We start from the raw sequence: 21,101 nt of genomic DNA on the forward strand, positions 1-21,101 counted from the left end.
TAAAGTTGTTATCTAAAAATGTAATTGATATGTGTTTGTGTGTTCCCTCTTCATCCCTTGCACAACCACTGGTAAAGCTTTCTGAGTGAACAGAGGAACATTTTTCATTCACTCAGATATGTCACTTTCAGTATATCAGAACTCTGAGCAAAGACCAGTGTCATTCTGGACAGCTAGTGCTTCCCTTGGAGGCTTGTATGTTTTTTTTAATTTAGTGAGTGAAAATGTGATCCAAACCAAAAACCTGGAGGATACCATAAAGAAGGATACTGTGGGGCACCTGATCAGACTTATGGAGGACCTTGGTGTTGCTGTGGTGAGAACACCACTAAGCTTCCTTCCCATTCCTCCTCCTCCAGGGTATAGCTTACAGCCCCTTCAAGGACGGCCGCATTGCTGTAGCTGACTCCAATAACCAGTGCATCCAGGTGTTCACACTGGCAGGAGAATGCAAGCTCAGGTAAGTTGCCAGCATCCATGATAGATCATTATGTACCTAACTGTCTGTCCCTTTGCCACATCATCCTGTCAGTTCATGCTGAGATTGATAAATCCACAAAGTATGATGAAGTTACCCATGCTAATTCTTAGGACAGTGTACACAATCACAGTGGTGCACTTCTTGACCCTATCCATGGTGTAGTCTCCTTCCATGACTTTACTGACTTACACCAAGGTGTTATCCACTGCAAAGGACTTCTTAAAAATTTAAGATTTTATTGATAGGTTATTCTACTGCAATGTTTTTAAGTACGTAAAAATCGTAATACAACATAATTTCTTAGGATAAAGGGAAAAATAAAACTACTTTAATGGCAGATTTGGAGTGAGGGGACGAAGCATTGGCCAGATGCAGCGGCCAACAGGAGTGGCTGCCCTGCCCAATGGGAATTATGTTGTAGCGGACTATGAGAACAAGTGGGTGTCTGTGTTTGAGCCATCTGGGAAGTACATCACTCGCCTGGGCCATGGCAAGCTGCTGGGTGAGTTTTTGTGGAGGCTTAATGATGCTTTACTGATCACAGAGCACTTATATAGTACATACATTCTTTATGTATGAATAATTTTACAACACAATATTGTTATCCTTGTATATAGCTCAGTAACCAATAGTAAAATCACACATATATCTGTATCACAGGTCCAAAGGGAGTGTGTGTGGATAACAACGGCCACATAATAGTGGTGGACAACAAGGCATCATGTGTGTGCGTCTTCCAGCAGTCTGGAAAGCTCCTCACTAAGTTTGGGAGTCGTGGCACAGATGACTTCCAGTTTGCTGGGCCACACTTTGCTGCAGTGAACAGCAAAGGCCACATTGCCATCACAGACTTTCATAACCACTGTGTCAAGGTAAGTGATGTCCAAGTTTTGATTAGAGGAGAGTAATCCACCAATGATAGCATCACTCTGCTTGTCATTGTTTTCATGCAAAAACTACATTTTATGGGGAACATAGAACATGATGTATTGTTAATTATTGCAATAAGATTTTTTTAAAATCAGGAACAGTCAGTGGTTATAAGCAGGGTGTTCTGCACATTGCTTGTAAAACTGTAGATTAATTGATCACAGATATTGGTAAAATTATTTTATCATAGTAAAGGAGTTAACAGAAACAGTCTTTGGCTGAGAAAATCTATAACTTTAAGTTATGAGTCTGTTGATGTAATACTTCAGTAGAAATTAAAAATGACCATATAGATAAATAATCAGAGTGTTGTCTTTATCTTCTGCAGGTGTTTGATTCTGCAGGAGATTTCATGTTCAGCTTTGGCTCAAGTGGTGAAGGCAACGGACAGTTCAATGCCCCAACAGGAATTGCTGTTGATGCTTATGACAACATTATTGTGGCAGACTGGGGCAACTCCAGGATACAGGTGGGGTGCATGTGCACATGTTTAGATATTTAGAAACAGTAGTTAGTGTTGTTGTTCTCAACTACATTCATTCGTGTAGTTTCTGTATATTGATTAGATATTAAAGATTTTGCACTTGTGATTCATTTTAATGGAGAATTTTTGAAAGTAGATTATTTTTATTACTGAAGTTTGGATCATAATGCAGTGACAGAACATGGAAACATGAGCCAAAGCAAGACTAGTCTTGAGGCAGTTTGTGGTCCAGCTGGCTAAGGCTTGCCCTTCTGGCCTGTTCAATCTGGGTTCAATTCCTGGTCATGTCTACCTCCCTTACTTGCAGTAGATTAATTTATCAGTGTTTTGTAATGAATAACATAGTTCTTTATTAAGTCAGTTTCATTACTTTCAAGATGGTCTTTACTTTGTCAGTTTTATATATTGTAACAAGTAGATTAACTTTTACTGTTATTGTAATATAATTTCTATCTCTTTTTCTTATGAATTCCTTTATTCTATCACTTACATGTATATTTAGCATACTTTGATGACCTAGTCTCATCCTCTGTTATCTCAGTCATGTATATGTATTTCTGGTTCACTAACACTACTCTTCCCATTTTTAGTCTCTTGTCATGAGTCATGTTCACTTCCTTATTTCACTTTCACTTTCTTTTTCAAATATCTTATAAGTCACTTCCATGCTTCACTCTCACTTCCTTTCATCCCATCCTCAGGTGTTTGATGCGCAGGGGTCATTCCTTTCCTATGTCAACACCCTGGCAGATCCTCTGTATGGGCCACAAGGCATGACACTCACCCCTGACGGTCAGATCTTTGTGGCTGACTCAGGCAACCACTGCTTCAAGGTGTACAAATACCTACAGTAGTGAGGACATTCATGCAAACCTCAGACCCAGGGACCATCTACAGGAGGGACCACATGCTGTTGCCTCTTCCTCATCTGTGTAGAATGAGTGTAAGGCAATAAACAAGAGGTTCTGGGTTTTTGAGGAGGATCCACAATGCCAAACACATTCAGCTGTGGTGTGGTTGAATCTCTGGCAAAAGACCTTGATAAGTGCATGGAAGTGACCATAAACTATTTAATGGAAAGTGCCACACATATTAAAGGGTGACTTGTTCCTCTGTGTTATGATGGATTTTAGTCAAGTGCTGATGCCAATCAAATGAGTTGTGTAAGTCATGAAAATACATCATCAAGCCATGATCTAGAGTGAGATGTATAAATTAATTGCAGTTTCTAACAGTAAATATTTTGCTGAGCTCCTTACAAGCTCAAACTCTGCTTTTCTTCTCATAATTGCCTTCTGTGAGAAGTGCAGTAATACCATTCCATTTTCCTGTGCATTAATAATCATTATTTGCGTAATTTTTTAGTCTGCATCTGTGTTGATGGACACCCAACAGACCTCCACAGCCCAAAGCACCCCCAAGGCAGACATACCTTGTCCCTCTCCATTCTTCCTCATTGCTTTGTTCTACTCACTTAATGCTCCCTGTCATCCATTCCTCACCTCCCCATTACCCACACTTAACTATGCTTTATATCTTTTCCCTGTCTCTCACTTACTCTTTTTTTTTCTCCCTCATTCCTGTAATAACCCTCCTCTCCACACTTCCTTCCCTCCTCACCTTTTTTTTTTTTTTCTTCTCTCTCTCTCATTCCTGTAATAACCCTCCTCTCCACACTTCCTTCCCTCCTCACCACCCATACATTGCCCCTAATTCCACCTGCCCATTTCTCCACAAACATCACATGTACACACTGCCCAAACTTTGTATAAAGAATATCTGAGAAGGTTTGCATCAGTGAAGATTTTAGCTAATTTCCATTCAGATATGTAATTCTTTGTGGAGAAAAGTTGAAAAAAAAGTTATATTGAGTGTTGAGTGGTATTCTTTATTTCTTTTGTCTTTTGAGTTTATTTTATTATTATTATTCAGCTACCATCAGTTCTTGTCTACAATAAGTACCATTGCAGATTGAACCACCTACACCATTGTGCTTCATTACATGGAAGTGACATTCACCTATTGAGTAGAAATTGTCTAGTCATTGAGAAAAATAATATTTGCTCTTCATTGATATATATGATTTACAGTTTCAGTTAGTAAGAGCCTAATATAAAAAGCTGAAACAAATCTCAAGAAGAATAACTACGTAGTAAAGTTTAGTTTCATGTTTGGCTTGATTCTCCTGCACATGAAATAATTCAAGCAAAAGCAATACATGCAGAACCAGATATGCAGATTTTTGTTGAGAATAATAGTGACATTAAAACTTATTGATGCACTGAGGGAACTGTGTAGTAGAGGCAGTGATGGTGGTGCTAGTGGTAGTAGAGTGTATAGTTTTCTACCCTTGTTCTCTGTCAGAAGTGCCTCTGTTACTAATGAAGAGAGAAAGTGAGAGTGAGAGACTCAAAAACTATTACCTCTGTGACATTCATGTCTGAGTCTGTAGTGTTAGTGGTGCTAGTCTTCCTCCCCACCACAGCACACTTTACTCTTCTCCACCCATTCTCCCCCTTCCCCCCTTCCCTTCCCCTGATCCATGAGGGTGTCTGAGTGCCATGTCTTGCTGGGCTGCCTGTGATGGGCACCCTGGTGGGCCCAAAAGCAAAAACCACCTTTCTGTATCCAGTCCAGAAAGGTGTTTATACATATACGTGAAAATATATACATATATTCATCTTATATCTATACATATATAGCTATGAATATATATAATTGCTATGTAATTAGAGGAACTGATATTTGTGTGTGTGTGTGTGTGTGTGTGTGTGTGCCCCCTGTGACTGTGCTACTCTCACAATGAATCACAGTTATCAATCTGAGTGTTAATTTTCCTTGTAGTCTTAAGAAAAATTAAGTTCTGCTTTGTGGCTTGTAATGATATGGACATCCATGAAAGCAGTGTCTGCCACAGTGATGTGTCAGTATGGTGAGTGGCTGTCACTCACTCACCAGCCTCATGTGTGAACAGATAAAGGCGTTCCTCTCAAGAAGTATTTGCCTATCTACAGAAATCCTTCCATTTCTCCTTTCAGCATGTTCATCCAAGTCAAAGAAACTAACAAACAAAACCAGCATCCAAGAAGGCAACTGTAATTTCAGTATGTGTCTATTTTCACTTTCTTAAGACTACAGTTGTTGAAACTTATACGTATCACTCAGCTGGTCTTTGACCAGTTACAAAGAATGCAGTATAACATTTGAAACTTGTGGCCTGTGTTACCATACCCAGCCACCAGGACACAGCCAGAAAGCCTCCACCCCACTCTTAGCTAGTCACTTAGTCTTCATTCTTCTTGGTTGGCAGATGTCTCAGCACAGCACTGTTTTTTTTTTTTTTTTCCTGACCTTGACTAGTTATGGAGAGCTGCCATGAAGACATTGGCAGCTATGGAGAGGTCTTTCCCTAAAATGAAACGTGCATACTCTGCCACTAAAAGATGAGTAGTGACCTTTATAACTTAGTTTGTGACAGCTGTCATGGCCATATTTGTTCCTTAACTGATTCACCACTTAAGGACAGACATTGTCTTTGTACTAGGACCATGCTTCCTCTGTGTCTTCTTATCATAAGAGTGTGGCCTCACTTGCATATCCTCACTGTTTATTGTCTCATCCACACAAGAAGAGAGTTTATGAGGCATCACATGCTCTCACTCTCTCTTCAGTTGTTCGTTTTCAGCAATGGTCACCCTCACCTCTTGGGGAAGAGTTGCCTTACCCCTGTGTTGTGGGTTCTTCAAGGTCTTCACACAGTTTGGAAGTCAGACAGGAGTCTGTCTTCCCATCACTACATCTAGATGTCATGCACTTCCCCAAGTATTTTTCACATGGGCATTCCCTGTCCTCACAGCAACAACCTCTTTATTTTTTTTCTTTCTATTTTTACCAAAATCTGTGTGTAGTGGTAGTGTCATGACCACTCAAGGTGTCTAGGTTGTGTTGCCACTGTACAAAGCTATACACTACCTTTCAAAACCAAGATAGAGCCAGCAGTTTTCTCTTTACCATCTGACATTGTTGATTGCATTCTTAAATATAGATTGTATAGAATACAGTGACTTGCCAATCATGTATATATGGAGAAAGAGACAAGATATTCAACAAAAATTTATATTTTGCCTATTTGAGTCACCATGCTGTACTATACAATACATACTTGCCATTCATATCACACATCTCTGAACAAAACACATTTGATGATGACAACAACAGCATCACACTGCTCATATTATTCAAGATGATGATGATAGTGAAAGTAATAACATACAGCAACAGCAATTGGTGTCTATAATTATCACCACTTCATTATTTATTCAAAAGAAAAAGATGTGATAGTTTAATCCCATAAGTCAACATCATTGTCACAGTTACATTGCAAAGCAACTAGTGGTGTGGATGTTACATAGGCAGACAGCCAAGAAACAGATCTGAGACATCTTGAGTAGAAAAAAAATGTTGGTCACTTAAGAAGTGAATTAATAATATGTATAAGTATAACTTCAACATGATGATGAAATAGTAAAAGTATGAAATATATTTGTTGCACCTCAGCTAAAGTATTTGGAATAAATGACATGAATGAAATGCATATCACAGTTTCAAAGATGCATAAAAGGTTTGAGGGATGAAGAATTACCTGTGTCCTGTTTGTATCACTCTGTGGTCTTATGGTCTCTACAGTGAACAAATGACTACTGCCATGACAACCTTAGACTGTGCTCACTTTTATATATATATATATATATATATATATATATATATATATATATATATATATATATATATATATATATATATATATATATATATATATATATATATATATATATATATATATTAGCAAAATCTTATTTAAGCTTGCTTCATGTTGAACAATACAGAGTCATTTGAATATCAGATGACTGTGTTGGTTTGGAAAATAATATTGTGTTGTACAATTTCAAACTTACACTTTTTAACAAAGTATCCCACACATTTTCCATCCTTGAATGGCTATATTATTTGTCTAATATTCTTCAGTATACTTTACAATAAGTTAAAAAAAATGTGTTTGAGGCTGATATTCGTGGCTGGACTCAACCATCCTGCCACTAGATGATAAAGTGATTTCTGTAGTTTGTATGCTAAAGTTACCTTAGGTACTGGAAAAGTTATAATGAGAATGTAATAGACATGCACAAATATGGTATTGAGGTGGAGGTGATGCATCTCCACTTGGTGTGAAGGGTGAGGGAATCCAAGCATTATGGTCTTTTTCCGACCAATCTATAGCTACATACACATAAAATGCCAATGAATACAGATTGTTTTATGAGGTAATTGTACAGGAGGGAAGTACCTTCAGCTTTCACCACTGCATTACAAAGAATACCACACATGGACTCCCTTCCATCAGTTTCAAATGTTCATATTAATAATTATCAACTAATTAGTAAGTTGTTTCTTTTGGGTTTTCATAAACTCACTCTCTCTCTCTCTCTCTCTCTCTCTCTCTCTCTCTCTCTCTCTCTCTCTCTCTCTCTCTCTCTCTCTCTCTCTCTCTCTCTCTCTCTCTCTCACATATACCCTAATATGCATGTCAACATTATTTGATGTGGGGATTTTATATGTTTATTCCTTTGTTTCCATATTTTGCTTTTTATTCTCTGATGAAAAGGTTTTGTTTTCAGTCTAGTACTATTCTTATGTATTTGAGATTCATATCATATTCTGCATGCTCCTCTGTCGAGTTGGAAGAATAATGCCACAATATTTCCTGCATGACATAACAGGTGACTCAAAATCTTGAGCAAAGGGACTGTGGAGCCCTTATCTGTATTTTCATTCCCTACAATGAGACAGGGCATAATGTAAACATTGTTTCAGCTGCCCACCTTTTAAAGGGGATATCAGATGGCATAATATAAGTAATTATTATTATTATTATTGTTATTATTACTATTAGTTATTTGTAGTAGTAGTAGTAGTAGTAGTAGTAGTAGTAGTAGTAAGAGTAGTAGTAGTAGTAGTAGAAGTAGTAGTAGCATCATTGTTATTTTGTTGTTATAACTGCCATTCTTTTGTTGTTATAACTGTTATATGTCATGACAGCCAGAAATATTACTGTTATCACTGAGTTAGGAAGACTGATTTAAGAGCTGCTTTACACTGCAGCTGGACCATTAATATCAAGGTCAACTATGGTCTTTCTACTTGATTCACTGGTCACATCTTCTTGAGAGACAATGTGCATTCCTCTGAAAGTCTCAGGAAGAAATCTGAAAAAAAATTATAACACTTTATATTAGTAAACAATTATTTGTGAATGGCATCGACTCTTGCCATTTTTCAGTTAGTTAGCACTATTCACACATGCCAGTGTTTGTCCTGAGCTTCACATAGTGTTTTGCCTGCTACATTGGATGTGCCAAATACTTAATACCAGGAAGCAAAGCAGTTAAAGTAAAAAGAAGAGGGCAGAAAAGATTTACATCTAATGAGGAAGCACCAGAGGATAAATGTATTGCCTCTGAAGGCTTTGTACAAGATGGCATGACTCCAAAAATAGCATCAATGAATAGTGTGGGAGATTGTTTTTAGAAAAACATTCTCTATCTCCTGCCAGTATTTTGTACACATCCAATTTTTAAATTAACAATCTACTCACATTTTACATGCTATGAATAAAGGAACTTGTCTTAAAATAGATATCAATAGGAGCTAAAAAGGAAATTATATCAAATTCCCTATAGGATCCATAATAAAGAAGAACCTTGACAGTGTTATCAGTATCACAGAGTTCTCTGGGATATTCATGAAGCAAAATAAATTCTGTGGGATATTCACAAAGCAAAACAAACATTAAACTCAGAATCCCCTCTAACCTCTCTATTTGAATACAATTTGTGTATGCAAGAGGACTTACTTGTAGATGAAGATAGTAAAGAAACACATGGAGGCAATGAAAATAATGAAGGAAAACTCTGCCATCTCAGACTGCAGAACAGGGAAGGTGAGACCAACTATCATATTGGTGAGCCAGTTGGTGGTGCCACCCACAGCAATACCCACTGACCGAGGCCCCACTGGGAAAAGTTCTGAAGTGGATATGGATTAGAGATTCAATTAATGAATAGGATATAAAAATGTCATCCTGAGTTGCAGATTCCAGGAAATCCATGATAAATTTGGATGCATACAAAAATTATTGAATTGCATCTCACCTGTTGCAATCATGTAGGGAATTGGTCCTAGGCCAATACCAAAAACCAGTACATAGGCCAGGAGGCTGAAAATGGCAACATAGGAAGCCCAGGAGTAGGAAGGGAGGAACCATAGTGCCCCCACCAACACACTCTGACACAGGACACACAGTACTATGGAGGTCAGCAGCAGCACCCTCCGCCGACAGTGTCTGATGCAGCACACAAAAATAAAGATGTGGGTCAGGCAATCATGTCTTACTAAGAGCTGTAGTTTTTTTAAAGTTTTTGTTAAGCAAGACTGATTGAGCTTTCAATTTTCAGATAAAGATCTCAAGATGCATCAACATCTTTAGGAATATTATCACATGTTAATTTCACTCTCTCCAAGGTGTTGACATTCATTTCTGAGTATGCAGTTCTTACTTGACAAGGGGCACTGCCAGTATGGCCATGAGTGCATTGATGGCTCCAGCACCAATAGATGCTCCCTGACTCTGGTACAGATCCAGACCAGCGCTCCGGAAAATTAGGGTAGAGTAATAAAAAACCTGGTGAATGAAAAGGCAGTGCTATGGTGATGCTACAGTTATGGATCATAAATATGCAGCAAAAACTACATGAGTAGGGCAAATATTCTAATTAATTAAGAGAGTTGTGATGTATATATATATGTATTTACATATGGCATACCTAAACTAACCTTAAAATTGCCACAAACCCAACAAAACTACTACTTATACAGAAGTGGCTTCTGGCTAAAATTCTTTTGTTTTAAAAAAATTACAGCTCCCCATCCAGAAAAATAAGAAATCCTCACAGCATTAACTCCAGAGAATTGTTGTGCTGTATTAACAAGAATGGTGAGCAGAAGAGGCGTCCTGTAGGTGCTAGAGCGAAGCAGCCACATGGCATTCCAGGTGTTGCTCCACTGGGCCTCTTTGATCTGGTGGGCAAGAGTCCTCAAGGCAGAATCCTCAACCTCCACTACTTTGCTGTCTTTCCCTCTCAGACGTTGAAGCTCTGGCAGCAGAGACATTGTTTGGATGAAGAAACACTAAGTGCTTAGCATAGCCTAAAAATCTTTTGGTTTACATCCAATACCCTCTTTCAAGTTATTATAGGATGACATTAATACAAAACATGAGATTCTGTCCTCTACCAAAATTTCTACAGTGATTATATATTTCTGAAATGATTATAGACCTAGTTATTATCTCCTCACAAATGATTTCATGAATGAACATCCATATGTTACTTTTCATTCACAAGTACATTTTGAGAACCACAACAGGCACACACCTCTCAGTCCTTTGGCCTCATCTTGCCCCATAGCATAGCAGTAGATTGGAGACTCAGGCAGTGCTGGATGTGCTAAGATGGCCAACACCACCAGCACTATGAAAGCACCCAGCAAGAAAGGCCAACCATTTTCAGTACCTGTGGTGGATAGATTAACACTTGTTGCTGCTGCTACTTACTATGACTAATGTATCTGTTCTTTGACTTTAATAGAATTCTAGTGATTTACTGAAGTTTATGAATATTTCATCGCTGAGAAATTTCACAAGATATTGACTGTTCCATTTGCTGATTTTGAAAATTGACCTTAAGTCTTAGACAGCTAACATGCAGCATTGACTTAATATAAAGTAAAGATTATTGTGATTTACTGAATGACTACTTATATTTTTCAATGAAAAATCTAACTTCAGAAATCCATATTCTCCCATATTTATTGGAAATCTGTACAGTAAGTAACCACTGAAGGATATGGAAAAGTGTGGGTTGTTGCAATGAGGAGGCAATGAATGAAGTACCTGTGAGGTGTGGGGGGATGTGGTGACCCACTGCCCACCTCTCATCCTAATGGTGCACCAGCTAGCATTTGTTCCTAAGACACAAGGAAGAAGACTGGCATTGGAATCTCATCTGATTTTTTCCTCTTTTTCACTGAAAGGTCTTAGGGTTACTGAGCTTGGCTCTTTCTGGTCAGGATAAAGCCAATCTATACATGTGTGCATGGCTTTCTAATGCATGTGGATGACAGCTTTATTTGGATTGTTTGCATGTTCATCTCAATTGATAGCTGTGAGACCAGAAAGGTTTTACAGTAGAGTAAGAAACAAGAACCTTGAAGATGTTTTTTTGTGGCGGGATCATTCTATCTATCTATCTATCTATCTATCTATCTATCTATCTATCTATATATATATATATATATATATATATATATATATATATATATATATATATATATATATATATATATATATATATATATATATATATATATATATATATATATATATATATATATATATATATATATATATATATATATATATATATATATATATATATATCTGGATGTGGGATTGCTTCATGTTCTCTCCAAATGAAGTCTCACATGTTCATGGAGTAACAACTGGAATTACAAAGGCTCCAAAGTGACCCTGAAACCTGATGACTGTTATGATCCCAACATTTGTAGTGCTTTTTTTTATGTTCTGCTTGGGGATTTGATCGCCTAGCCAAAAAAAGGCCTCTCTTGGCTAAAGCTTTATCCCACCTTCAGATAAATTCCTCACTGTTTCTATGATGTGCCTAAGGAAGCATTACATGTATATATGGAGACTAAGGGAAATATATTTGTACACCATTACAAAACTTGAGACAAAGTTGTAAAGGATTTGAACAGGAAATAAAATCATGTGAACTTGAATTAACAGTTAGAGAGAAAAGTATAGGTGAGGCAATAGTTTGGTGTAATGCTGGACAAATTACGTACATGATACAGTAAAATCCCTCTCATCCGGCATTCGAGTATCCAGCAGCTTCAAGTATCCGGCACATTTTTCCTCGAGCCTTAAAATCAATAAAAAATCAATGTGTACTCATAAAATCTATTAAAATTCCCGCACGAGGCATACTTTGTCCCCTCGCCACCAGAGCACACTGCTTCGCGCCACCCGCGGCCCACTGCACTGTGTTTACTCAGTGACTCAGTCCCGCGTGTGCACTGTTTATCGCCTGACGCCTTCATCATGCCTAAAGTTGTAGAAAAGAGGAAGCGTGTTGTGCTTACACTTAAGCAGCTGATCAGATCAGCTACTGATTAAGATCAGCTGATCTTTGTTATGGTAAGATGCGTGAGTGTAGGGTGGTGATTGTGGACATAATTTCACTTCTATTCAAGTATCTGGCAATATTCAAGTATCCGGCATGTCGGCAGTCCTGTTGATGCCGGATAAGAGGGATTTTACTGTATGTGACAAATTATTATGAATGAATACCTACTATATGAACTGGTAAGAAAATAATGTGCCTACAGATGTTGTCAGAATAAATCTTTGACAACATGGCATGCATGCTTTATCAGCTAGGAAGTTACCAAAAATGTTTCCAGGAAACTTAGATTAGTGGTAATGGAGTTATGAATTTACACTCAGTATGTTATGTGGAAAATGGTAAACATGAAGAACCATATATGCTTCATGTTTGAAATTTTATCAGAATGTTCACCCCTTCCTTTTATATACTTTACTTTCAGAGCTGCTTGGCTTCAACTCCTCAGCAGGACTTGGGATGAGGATGAGGAGGATGAATGACTTGCCAATGCCAGAGAAGAGCAATAATGTATAGCATCTGAAACACTCACCCAAAATGCTGTCCAATCCCAAAACTTGAGAGAGAACAACGCCAGTAGTCATGCCCAAAGGAAACACAACCCCCATCACTCCCTTGAGTTCGGCCGGTGCTACCTCAGATAGGTACGTTGGGACAATGCAGGTTGCAAGGCCTGGGGGGGAAGGGTGGCTGGGAGCATTCCTTTGGATACTCATGCACACACTCACACACATTCACAGAATTGTATGTTCACACCATTGATCATATAAAGTAGCACAAGACAAGGAACAAGACCTGGAGAAGAAGAAGAGTTTTTCTTTTACAGTATCATCTATCAGAAGTACATCAGTGTCATGTAAATACATACATATGATATATATATATATATATATATATATATATATATATATATATATATATATATATATATATATATATATATATATATATATATATATATATATATATATATATATATATATATATATATATATATATATATATATATAATATATATATATATATATATATATATATATATATATATATATATATATATATATATATATATATATATATATATATATATATATATATATATATATATATAGACACACACACACACACACTATACTAGTTGACACTTCATCCTTCATCTGAAAGTGCACAAAACATCAGTGAAATTTTTGAGGCATATCACACACAAATATTTTTATGAAAAGAGAATTTTCACTTTCATACAGTGCCCATCACCTTTATCCTTGCATCTCTTTCCTTTCTGCCTTGTGATGAGGAGTCCTAAGGCTCTTAACAAAACAGCAAATGTTGTAGTCTATATTTCACCACCTTAAGTACGTTTAAGAATGGGAAGTGCAACTACCCTTACAAGCTTTCTTGGAAATACTGTACCTTTGATGAGTAATTACCTGTGGCTGCCTCACCTGGTCCAGAGACAAATCTCGGGACACTATAATACTCAGCAACGCTCACCAGAACCTTTATTGTAACATATCCACTGTATAAACAACCAGTTTATCTATTCTTGGCATGAACATGTCCCACGATGCATCTGTACAGGATATACATATGAGGCCTTGGTTAATCCTGGGAGAGATGTTAAGACATACACATGTACAATGTACACTGTCATACCCAGTACTTTAATATGTACTGGTAGTAAGAGAAATTCCAAAAAGGGTCTTTGTAGCAAATGAATAAGAAACTCATTCACTTGACATGCAAGTGACAACAATGCCTCAGCAAACAGGTAAGAGTTCAGTCTTCCTTTCAGCCACAACTGACACCAATTCTCAATACTGTTATTTGTCAAAGTTCAGGCAAACAAACACTTGACGTTTACTTTCACTCAAATGTTATCCATTAATGTTTCATCACCATTCACTAATTTATCAACAAAGTGATAAGTAGATGCAGAAGGATCAGCAAGCAAACACATCCTGCTGTTTCAAAATATCTGTTGTATCATTGACCTTCATGTTATTGAACCATGATAAATGCAAAGAATGCTTGGTCATGGTGATGAGGAACATTCTCCATGGTCATACATGCTTTCCAACACTGCACTCATTCTTTATTTTATTACCTCCTTTTATGGTCCTGCTATCCTAAATGCTATTCTTTATTAGCCAAAGGATGTAGAAAACAACTTTCCTGTAATGAAAACTTGTCAGATGTGATGTTTCATTGTGTATATTTGTGCTTATGAGCTACATTTTGAAACTGCCAGAAATCTCAAATAGGTATTTTGTCCACCGTAGCTGTGATCATGGTACCAGCAAAATTGGACTGAGGTGGCACAAAACTGTTGTTTCTAATGGAACATGTTAAGATGCCAACAAAATGCTGTAGCACAATATCAGGTTTAAATTTTGCTTTATACTAAAATGCAGTACAGTAAAAATAAGGAAGACTGTAAGATAAGTAAAGTAAATGAAGGTTGGCAAGAATTACATCAATCTGATGTGATGGCTTATACAATAGAAATTTTTAGGATGGTGGTATATATCAATGCATATATGACTGTGATCAAGTAAAGAGACAGTATTAGGAGTGAATACATTATTTCAGGATAAGGAAATATGTCAATGCTTCTATCCACTATAAAAAAGTGTGTATGTAGTTATTCACATATTCCTTTTATTTACCAATAAGGTAAATACACGGGTTATGTGGAGAAACACCTCTCCTTCTGTGACAGATTGAGGTGTTGTCATGTTTACTCATCTTTTTCTTCTCAGTCCAGAATCAGGTATCAGATGTACATATATATATTTTCTATTTATTTATTTATTTTGTTTTTGTTTTTGTTTTGTTTTCTGCAATCAAGTGTATTACTGAATCATACACTGGTCTCTAGTACCAATATATTTACTCAACTTTACTTATAACTTGAAAAACCTTCAAATTTTACCAAAAATCTTAATTATTGCAAGTATATTATTATAGATCAAGACACAATTTTTGCATTTCAAAATAATTTGTAAAGGAAATGCAGGTCTGACTACTCTTTTAACAAGTGCACAGATAATACTTACAATTTTAACTATTATTTTCTTTCACTGTATAAGCAATAAAAAATACAGGGTCTGTGTGAGGATATCACATTTACCTGTGCAAGACCACAGTGCATCACACCCTGTGATCATGTGTTGGACAGAGTAGTAAGAATGTCAGTAAAGGTACCATGAGCTGGTAATAAGCAGCACCAGTCATCAGAGATTGAGTAAAGGGGTTGGTTTTTACCTGTATAGAGACCAGACATGAACCTGCCAATCACCAGCATCTCCACAGATCCGATGAATTTACAGGACATGAGGAAGATGCCTGAGATGAGGCACAGCAGGTGATTCATTAGCAGGGACATCCTCCTGTCAGAGAAATTGGAAACATTCAGCGCTATAACTGAAATAGACAGCAAAGTGAACAGTAATCCTGTACAATAAAGACTTGGAATTGCCTATTTGAAAGAATCAAGCTAAAATACATATTTTTTTACCATATATCTTACAAGTATTTATAGTACAGCTGTATGACATACCTACAGAATATCTAGTTCATGAATAATGTTCATGAACTAGATATACAACCACTTACCATCAGCTATCTCACATATTATATAAGAGATACATAGTACATAATAAATGAGTTAGTATTATTTAGGTATTAGAGCCACCCCTTCTTTGCTATTTATTTGTGGACTACTGCCTACAGTTTGGTAATGCACAAAGCTTTGATTTCCAAACTACTCTCCTACGGCTTCTATCCTTCTCCCTGTAACTTCATCTTAAGTTTCCTTTCTGACCATTCTGTTACTGCTGTGGTAGACAGTCACTTCTTCTCCAAAGCCTATTAACAGTGATGTTCCTCAGGGTTCTGTCTTGTTACCCACTCTCTTCATATTATTCATCAATGATCTTCTAAACCAAACTTCTTGCCCTATCCACTCGTACATTGATGATACCACCCTGCACTTTTCCACATCTTTTTGCAAATGTCCAACCCTTCAGGAAGTAAACAGCTCATGCAGGGAGGCCACAGAATGCCTGACTTTTGATCTCTCTAAAATTTATGATTGAGCAGAGCAAACTTACTATTGCCCATTGCCTCAAAAATTCAATTCCTCCACCTATCATCTCAACACATTCTTCCAGATAACTATCCCCTCTTCTTCACTGACACTCAACTGTCCCCCTCTTCTACACTGATCATCAGTCTGTCCTTTACTTATGATCTAAACTGGAAACTTCACATCTCATCTCTAGCTAAAACAGTTTCTATGAACTTAGGCATTCTGAGTTGTCTTTGCCAGTTTTTCTCATTCCCCAGCTGCTAACTCTGTACAGGGGTCTTATCCGTCCATGTATGTAGTATGTTTCACATGTATAGAGGGAGGGATTCCACTCATACCGCTGTTTTAGACAGTGTGGAATCAAGAGGTTTTTGTCTTATCAACTTCTTTTGTCTAACTGACTGTCTGCAGCCTCTCTCTCATCACCCCACTGTTGTATCTCTTGCTACTCTTCTGATCTTGCTAACTGCATGCCTCCCTTCCTCCTGTGGCCTCTTTGCACAAGACTTTCTTCTTTCTCTCACCCTTATTCTGTCGACCTCCTTAATGCAAGCGTTAAGCAGTATTCTCAATGATCAATCCCTGTCTCTGGTAAACTCTGGAACTCCCTTTCTGCATCTGTATTTCCTCCTTCCTATGACTTGGACTCTTTTCACAGGGAGATTTTAAGACACTTAACCGCTATTATTTGATCATTCTATCTCATGTCACTTTGGGAGCTGGCATTTCATTCAGTGGGGCTTTATATATATATATATATATATATATATATATATATATATATATATATATATATATATATATATATATATATATATATATATATATATATATATATATATATATATATATATATATATATATATATATATATATATATATATATATATATATATATTAGACTTTCACAAATACATGTTAATTTTAAAAGTTTGAAGGAAGTGCGCTCCACAAGGTTTTTTTTATTTCACTCAATGTGCTTGTACTGTGTGCCAAAATTTAGATTTCATGTGTATTTAAAAGTCGCAGAAACATTATCTTTAGTTTATCTCTTTTGTTGACGGTGTCCTCAGCACTGAGTATACGACGGGAGGCGACGTACTTCGCAAGTCGCAATTCTTTCATCTGAAGCAAAACCTGTCTTCCCTGGAAAGCTTCAAGAAAACTTGCGAAGCCATATGGACAAGGGTAAGGATCCCTACCCAGCGGTTGGATTCATGCGTTCGCAAGTTTTCTTGCAAAAAAGGGGAGGTTTCAAGACACTTATTCATCAGTTTTTGACCACTGCTTTGACCCTTTTATGGGACTGGCATTTCAGTGGGCATATTTTTTAATTGGATTTTTGTTGCCCTTTGCCAGTGTCCTTCCTACATAAAAAAAAAAAAAAGTTGGAGAAGTTGATTCGGGAATACCAGAATCTCAAGAAGAGCTGAAAGCGAGAATTTTCCAGGACTCCCTCGGCGACTTCGATATTGGAGCCAGTGATGCTCAGGTGCAGATGACCGTTAAAGAGGATTGCTTGTTTTACCAAATGAAAACGCGAGCACGTCACCTTCTGCAGCACGTCTAATCCTGATCCCGTGACAACGGGGAGAGAGTCTGAATTCGGAAGTGACTTCGGGAAAAACAAGAGAAGACGAGAAAGGCAAAGGGAAAGGCAGAGGCAGATTCATCTTCGGTGGCAGTGGTTCAGCTGTCTTCCAAGTTCTCATCCAAACTCGAGTCCCAGGACAACAAAGACTTTCACTCATACTTTCGGGGCCCTTGGCCATGAGGTTTAGAATCTGAACCACTCCAGAAGCTCGTTCCATAATCAGAGATGTTGTATGGGAAGCGAAATGGCTACTTACGGAAGTATCAGATAATTTTTGTTCCATTTTACGTGTAAATTTACAAGCCATCAAGTGTCAGATATTGCCAAGCGTGGTGGATCCTGTGATTCTTGGCGCACCACGCTCACCATTCACAAGCAGCCGGGGAAGGATTGATATGTACGGAAGATTCTGTTATAAGGGTGACCTCGTGATCCGTTATCATCCGTGGCTTTCAGAGTGTTGTTTTGTGACTCAAGCAACAAGATTATGTAGAAAACTATTAAAAATGTTTAATACATGATACATATCTCCACATCTCAGTGAAGCTGGCGGGTTGAGGTACCCACACTCAACCAAAAGAGAGAGAAAAATAAAGAACAGTAGTGTGCACTGTAGATGTAGATGTGAAGAAATTTCATACCAAATGTATCTCACCTTCCCATGGCGTCTGTGAGGCGACCACCGAGCGAGGCGCCGGTGATAGCTCCCCCGATGAAGAGAGAAACCACCACCGCCCACACTGACACCTCGACTTTCTCCGTCAACTCCAGCTCGTAAGTGTCCATCAGCGCTCGCCGCACCCATTGCCGGATTATCTGGGGATGTGGGATAAGAAAGGAATGTGAAGGTGTGTGTGTGGCGCAGTAAAGGTGTGAAGAACGATGCTTCTTAAGAATGCAAGGGCTGGCAAAACGCAGCAAGCAACGTGTTCATAGCTTAGCAATCCTTAGAGAATTCTAGTAAATAGCCTTGGGATAATTACGCATTTTCATATGTACACATGTGCAAATGCATATTTTGAATATTCTTGAACCTAAGTGCATATATGTATTTTTTTTTTTTTGTATTGCATATCTATGGAGAAAAAATTCCTGGATATTACTAATTAAATAGTGTACCCGTTATAGTACTTAAAGTCTTAATTTATACATAAATCTCATAATAATCATAAGGACCATATATAGATTGTGACGCTCATACAGCTCAACTGGCAGTGCGCACTGCGCAGCTACGCCCTGACTTGCTCACTGCACAGTGAGCGCTGGACAGCTGTGTGATGGATTTTAAAAGATTTTGTCCGTATATCGTCTTCTTTAATTATATCCTTTATGAAGAGGCTTGACCCAAATACACATTTCGCTGAAATAAACTTGGGGTAAATGACCGAAAATAAGTTAAAATCATTAACTTATTGATGATTGCTGCAGTAAATATATATTTCTTTATGTGTGTGTTTAGTGCATTTATCAGTTTTCACTGCATATTTAGTACATAATTATTCTAGGCCTTCGTATAAGGACTAGGAATTGGAGGAAAAAAAAAAGTTTTATGGAAGACGAAGCCGCCAAAACGCAACAGGCACCATGAGGAACTGGGTACAAGTGGTCACCCAGTACACAAAATCTATCTGCCGTCGGAAACGGTACCAATAAATGTCAAAACAGATGTATCGTCACTAACGGTACCAATATAATAAAAAAGAAGTATCGAGTACCTAATTGGTACTCAGCACATAAACATAATAAAAGTAACTTGCTCAATATTTTTTGTTCGATACTTTTTTTATCACTTTATCCACCACTCAAGTCACCAAAATAAAACCTGTAGTTGAGACAGAATTGACTGAGGCAGTGGTGGCAAAAATGTACGAGTAGTCAGCGTGGTTTTCTTTCAAGATTTAAAACAAAAATAATACAGCTGTAGTTAAATAGTTAAATGGATGATTACAAGAAAAGTTGCGTAATGACATTTTTTTCTAGTAAATGTGATTGATTTTTTTTTTTTTTTATCCGATCGAATACTTCCTTAGAATAACATGTATATACTTAACTTTTAGATCATATATTACTTTCAAACCTTACAAATCCGTTTGAAGCCGACGGCCATCCCAGTGCTGGTATCTGAACACATGAGCAGGCCAGCCACCTAAACTTGCTCAGTCCTCACACGTACTATCGTCCGTAGATATGTCTATTGCAAATATTGATTCGGAGAGGGATAGACGGAGGCGCTATCTGCTGTCCAGTAGGTTTTGCTAATGGTATTACTTGGGCAAGGTTTTATGGCAGTGTGATTATTTATTCATCTTTTCTTTTGTTCTTTTTATGTGGGTTGTTGCGTGGCAGGATGTAGTGCAGTGTGATGTGGTTACGTGCTTTGGCTGGGAGTGATTATGACTTGTCTTGTGGCTGGATGTGATGTGCATTGGTGTGTGTGTGTGTGTGTGTGTGTGTGTGTGTGTGTGTGTGTTTTCATGGCTGTCAGATCGGTTGCTGTGTGATGTAAAGTTTGAAGTGGTTTTGTATGACATGAGAGTGATATTGGTTGCTGTGTGGCTCTTGTGACTCAAGTGATATGTTATGTGGCTGGGAGTGATAGGGACTGTTGGGTGATTGGGTGCGGTATGGACTGCTGTGTGGCTGGCCGCTGGTGCTGTGTGGCGTGAGTGTGTGCTGTGTTGTGCTGCTGTGTGAAATGTATGGTTAATATGACCAGATTTTTGGAATGAAAATAAAGCACTACACACACACACACACACACACACACACACACACACACACACACACACATATATACTCGTATATATATATATATATATATATATATATATATATATATATATATATATATATATATATATATATATATATATATATATATATATATATATATATATATATATATATATATATATATATATATATATATATTAGTATGTGGGCGACGATGTCATTTATCGACATCCCGCGACACAGATGGTGTAAGGAAGTTATGAAGAGGAGGGAGGGAAACCAGGTGGAAGTGAGGGAAGGAGGAAGGATGGACCATAGGAAGAAAGGGGAAAAAAAAGGAAGGAAGGTGAGTGATATTTTGTTGATGTTGCTGTTGTTGTATTAACATTACTACTATTACTACTACTACTACTACTATTACTACTACTACTATATAAGATTGCCATGCTGTTACTTTCACTATAGTATAGTAT

The 21,101-nt window shown here is 37.5% G+C and overlaps 2 protein-coding genes across 7 annotated transcripts in view; one reads left to right on the forward strand and one right to left on the reverse strand.

Moving 5' to 3' along the window:
• The window catches only part of LOC135105037 (tripartite motif-containing protein 3-like), an 87,094-nt gene extending 82,379 nt beyond the window's left edge, over nt 1–4,715 (forward strand). For all 5 annotated transcript variants that reach the window (XM_064012938.1, XM_064012939.1, XM_064012937.1 and 2 more), the window contains 5 exons: nt 360–460; nt 820–983; nt 1,142–1,353; nt 1,740–1,880; nt 2,597–4,715. In XM_064012938.1, coding sequence (XP_063869008.1) covers nt 360–460; nt 820–983; nt 1,142–1,353; nt 1,740–1,880; nt 2,597–2,749 — 771 coding nt within the window. In that variant the 3' untranslated portion in view covers nt 2,750–4,715. The remainder of the gene's footprint in view (nt 1–359; nt 461–819; nt 984–1,141; nt 1,354–1,739; nt 1,881–2,596) is intronic.
• Nucleotides 4,716–7,366: 2,651 nt separating this feature from the next.
• Nucleotides 7,367–21,101, reverse strand: part of LOC135105038 (solute carrier family 2, facilitated glucose transporter member 3-like) — a 26,567-nt gene continuing 12,832 nt past the window's right edge. For both annotated transcript variants that reach the window (XM_064012942.1, XM_064012941.1), the window contains exons 3-11: nt 18,551–18,711; nt 15,476–15,600; nt 12,744–12,884; nt 10,385–10,522; nt 9,903–10,105; nt 9,509–9,633; nt 9,104–9,294; nt 8,806–8,977; nt 7,367–8,158 (exon numbers count right to left, since the gene is read on the reverse strand). In XM_064012942.1, coding sequence (XP_063869012.1) covers nt 8,044–8,158; nt 8,806–8,977; nt 9,104–9,294; nt 9,509–9,633; nt 9,903–10,105; nt 10,385–10,522; nt 12,744–12,884; nt 15,476–15,600; nt 18,551–18,711 — 1,371 coding nt within the window. In that variant the 3' untranslated portion in view covers nt 7,367–8,043. The remainder of the gene's footprint in view (nt 8,159–8,805; nt 8,978–9,103; nt 9,295–9,508; nt 9,634–9,902; nt 10,106–10,384; nt 10,523–12,743; nt 12,885–15,475; nt 15,601–18,550; nt 18,712–21,101) is intronic.

Source organism: Scylla paramamosain, chromosome 11, assembly GCF_035594125.1.
Source record: "Scylla paramamosain isolate STU-SP2022 chromosome 11, ASM3559412v1, whole genome shotgun sequence".
In the NCBI taxonomy this organism is placed as follows: domain Eukaryota; kingdom Metazoa; phylum Arthropoda; class Malacostraca; order Decapoda; family Portunidae; genus Scylla; species Scylla paramamosain.